The 3307-nt window shown below is 51.7% G+C and overlaps 1 protein-coding gene across 1 annotated transcript; it reads right to left on the bottom strand.

Moving 5' to 3' along the window:
- Positions 1 to 596: 596 nt before the first annotated feature.
- GAL3ST2 (galactose-3-O-sulfotransferase 2) lies at positions 597 to 3045 on the bottom strand. The gene is made up of 3 exons (XM_059479412.1): positions 2900 to 3045; positions 2204 to 2483; positions 597 to 1728 (listed from the first exon to the last, which is right to left on the bottom strand). The coding sequence occupies exons 1-3, from the start codon at positions 3043 to 3045 to the stop codon at positions 868 to 870; spliced, it is 1287 nt and encodes a 428-aa protein (XP_059335395.1). The 3' UTR covers positions 597 to 867.
- Between the last annotated feature and the right edge of the window lie 262 nt (positions 3046 to 3307).

Genomic DNA, 3307 nt, shown 5'->3' on the forward strand with positions numbered 1-3307 from the left:
CCCAAAGCTGTGCCTCACTCCACCCCCTCCTAATCTGTGCTGCAGAGTTTGGCCAACACAGCAATTTTTCGGAGCCCCAAAAAGTGTCTGTTTTGCCCAAAAAGGGCTTTGGGGATGCTGCACCCAAAGGAGCATCCATGCCCAGGCACCCTTGCCTGAGAATGAGGGGCAAAACCACAAAAGCTCCTCTCAGGGAAGCACTGAGCTCTCCCACAGGGGACAGAGGCACATGTGGTGACACCTGTGAGAGGCACAGCTTACCTGCCTGGGCAAGGGACAGCCTGCCTGGCTTTGGGGAGATGCCTGGCACTGCCACAGCAAAGGCAGCTCCAGCAGAGTGTGGCGGTTTGTCCTTAGTGAGCGTGGATGCTGCTGGATGGGACAGCCCCCATCTCCCCTGTGTCCCCTTGTCACAGCCCCCACCTCCCCTGTGTCCCCTTGTCACAGCCACCACCTCCCCTGTGTCCCTTTGTCACAGCCCCCTCACTTCCCTCCCCTAAACCCTCCAAAGTCAGGACCTGCTCCAGCGAGCTGTGACCAGACTGGTGCAGCGGTGGATATCAAATAAAACCAAATGAAGGCAAATGATCATGCTCCTGATTAATGATTAAGAGGCTGGAATGTCTAGGCCAGCTGCAGCCAGCCGGGCTCCCTCCAGGCAGGAGCAGCCAGGTGGGATCACCCAGCAACTGGACAATGCAAAGCCTTTGGCTCAAGGTCCCCAAAATGAGACCAACCACCAACTTGGTGTCCCTCAACAAAGCCCCCAGTGCCTCCCCCTCATGCACAAGGGTCCTGTGGGGCAGTTCCATGTCAGACAAGGGGGGATGCAAAGCCCTGGGAAGCCACAGTGGGTTGGCACACGTCCTAGTTGGACCCTGTAAGCTGCTTCTTCTCCTGGACACTGGTCCACAGCAATGGCAACCCCACATCTTTCCTCTTCTTGTGAGGGTGTTGGACAGCATAAAGGTAGGAGGTGTACTGGAGCTCTGGAATGACCATTTTCTGGCAGGTTCTCAGAGTTGTGTTGTCCAAGTCTTGTTTGAGGTTGTAGCCCAGGATGTTTGCAGCCCCTGACTGGAAAGGCAGGAGAGCTTTATTCTTGATGTGGTCCTTCCTCACTGCCTCCTGCTCTGACAGACAAGTCTCCATGAGCTCCCTCTGTCTGCTCCGCAGGTGATCCACCTCCTTTTCCAGCACCTCCAGCCCTATGGTCTCCTTAATCCTCCTCCAGAAGCTCTGGTTGAAGTGCAGGTAGAGCTTCCAGTCCAGCGAGCACCAGGCTTTTATCTGCTCCTCACTTTCCGGAGTCAGCGTCTGGATGGTGTCCTGGCTCCTGGCATTGAGCTTGAAGTAAATCACATCATCCAGGTCCCAGCACAAAGTGTGCTTCAGGAGGATCATGGACTCATCAAAGTAGTCTGCTATCAGGATGAGGTGGAAGTTGTGCTCGATCTGCTCCAGGACAGCCTGGGTGTAGTTGGTGTCATCGTCGGCGTTGTTGTTGTAGCCGAAGTCAAACCACATGATGTTCCTGGCATAGATGTTCTTACTGTGATCTGCTGGCTGGTAATACCTCGTGGGTGACTCCAGGAATGCGTTCACGTCCTTGGAGCTCCTGAAGGCAGGCACATAGTCCTTGTAGTAGATGTAGGAAGACTCCAGCAGAGGGATGGGGTTCCTCAGGATGGAGAAGTAGAAGGTGTTGTCTGCCATCACCTTTCTCACCTGTTTGTGGGAGGAAGAAGAGGTTAGTCTGTCACAGACACATTTTATGAAAAATCCTTTCACCCAGGATTTTTTCTCCTGAGAAGCTGAGAGGCCTCAGAAGAAAAGAAAAACAATCTGCTGCTGTGTGGAATGCAACAGGTGCATCTTTGATAGGTCACATGTGGTTGTTTTTAATTAATGGCCAATCACAGTCCAGCTGTCTCAGACTCTCTGGTCAGTCACAAGATTTTATTTTCATTCCATTCTTTTCTATTCTTTGCAAGCCTTCTGATGAAATCCCTTCTTCTATTCTTTCAATACAGTTTTAATATATAATTTTCTTATAATATATATCATAAAATAATAAATCAGCCTTCTGAATCATGGAGTCAAGATTCTCATCTCTTCCCTCATCCTGGGACCCCTGTGAACACCATCACAGTTAGTCCTGTCCCAACCAAGTTTCTCCTCAGGTGTCGTGGCTCTTTCTTACCTCCAAGGGGTTAAACCTCAGGTGATTGCACATGATGTTGTAATTTTGGCCTATGGTTTCAAAGCCCTCCACAAAGTGGGCCATGAAAGTGCTTGGGTAGCCCAGGTGGACGAGCTGGTCAGCAGGGAGGGCCACAGTGAGGTTGTGCCTCTCTGCAAACCTGAACATGATGTTGAGCACGGTGCTGCTGGCAGTCTTGTGGGTTTTGAGGAACATGACGTTTGTCTTAGCACGGCACGGCGCGGGAGGGACCAGCAGCTCCTCGTGGCTCTTTGAGATCCTGCAGGAAGGTGATAGGAGGGGCAAAGAGGCTCTCTGGAGCTGCACCCCATGTCTGAGAGCTGGCAAAGCCAAACCAGCTGCTCCTCTGACCCCACAGCTGCCGCTGGTCCGAGGCCGCACCCAAATCAGCCACAACCCTCCAGTGCAGATGTTTTCCCCCTCCAGTTTTCCCCCTCTCCAGATTGTCACTTACCAAAGACTTCAGCTCAATCCCCTCCCCGACCCAGCTGATTTTGTCCCAGAGAGGCTGAGCTTTGGCTAATTCCATTCCTTCCCCAAACCAGGACCTGGTTTTGAGCCACCCCCCCTTTCAACATCAGCCCAAGGCCTCATGAGAAATAAATCAGGTGTCAGAGGCCACGTCCTGGCTGCTCCAGGTACAGGAAACTGCAACCTTGCTTCTGCCTCCCTTACCTGTAACTCTTACTCCTCATATGCAAGAATCCAGAGAGGCAGGAAAGCCCCAGGCAGAAGCTGAAAATGATGAGACATCTGGCATGCCTGGAAATACAGAGTTTCAGTGGATTTTTATCCAATAGTTCTTTCCCACACAGCCACATTTTGCGTCTTGCCCTCACGAATGTGATCACAGTATGATATTTCAAAGGGCAGCCACCTTTGGACCCTGAGCAGGTGTTAGAGGCAAGGCAGTGAGAAACTGCACTCTGACTATTACCCTGCTCATTTGGCTTTTTGGCAAGACACAGGCAGAGCCTGAGCTCTTCCCACAGCCTCCTGCTCTGCTTGGCTGCCTTTTGTTTTGCTTTTCTTTTGGTTTTCTGGGGCTTTAGAGCTCATTCACTATTCAAACTCCTAGATTAT

This window comes from Ammospiza nelsoni, chromosome 10 (genome assembly GCF_027579445.1).
Source record: "Ammospiza nelsoni isolate bAmmNel1 chromosome 10, bAmmNel1.pri, whole genome shotgun sequence".
Classification (NCBI taxonomy): domain Eukaryota; kingdom Metazoa; phylum Chordata; class Aves; order Passeriformes; family Passerellidae; genus Ammospiza; species Ammospiza nelsoni.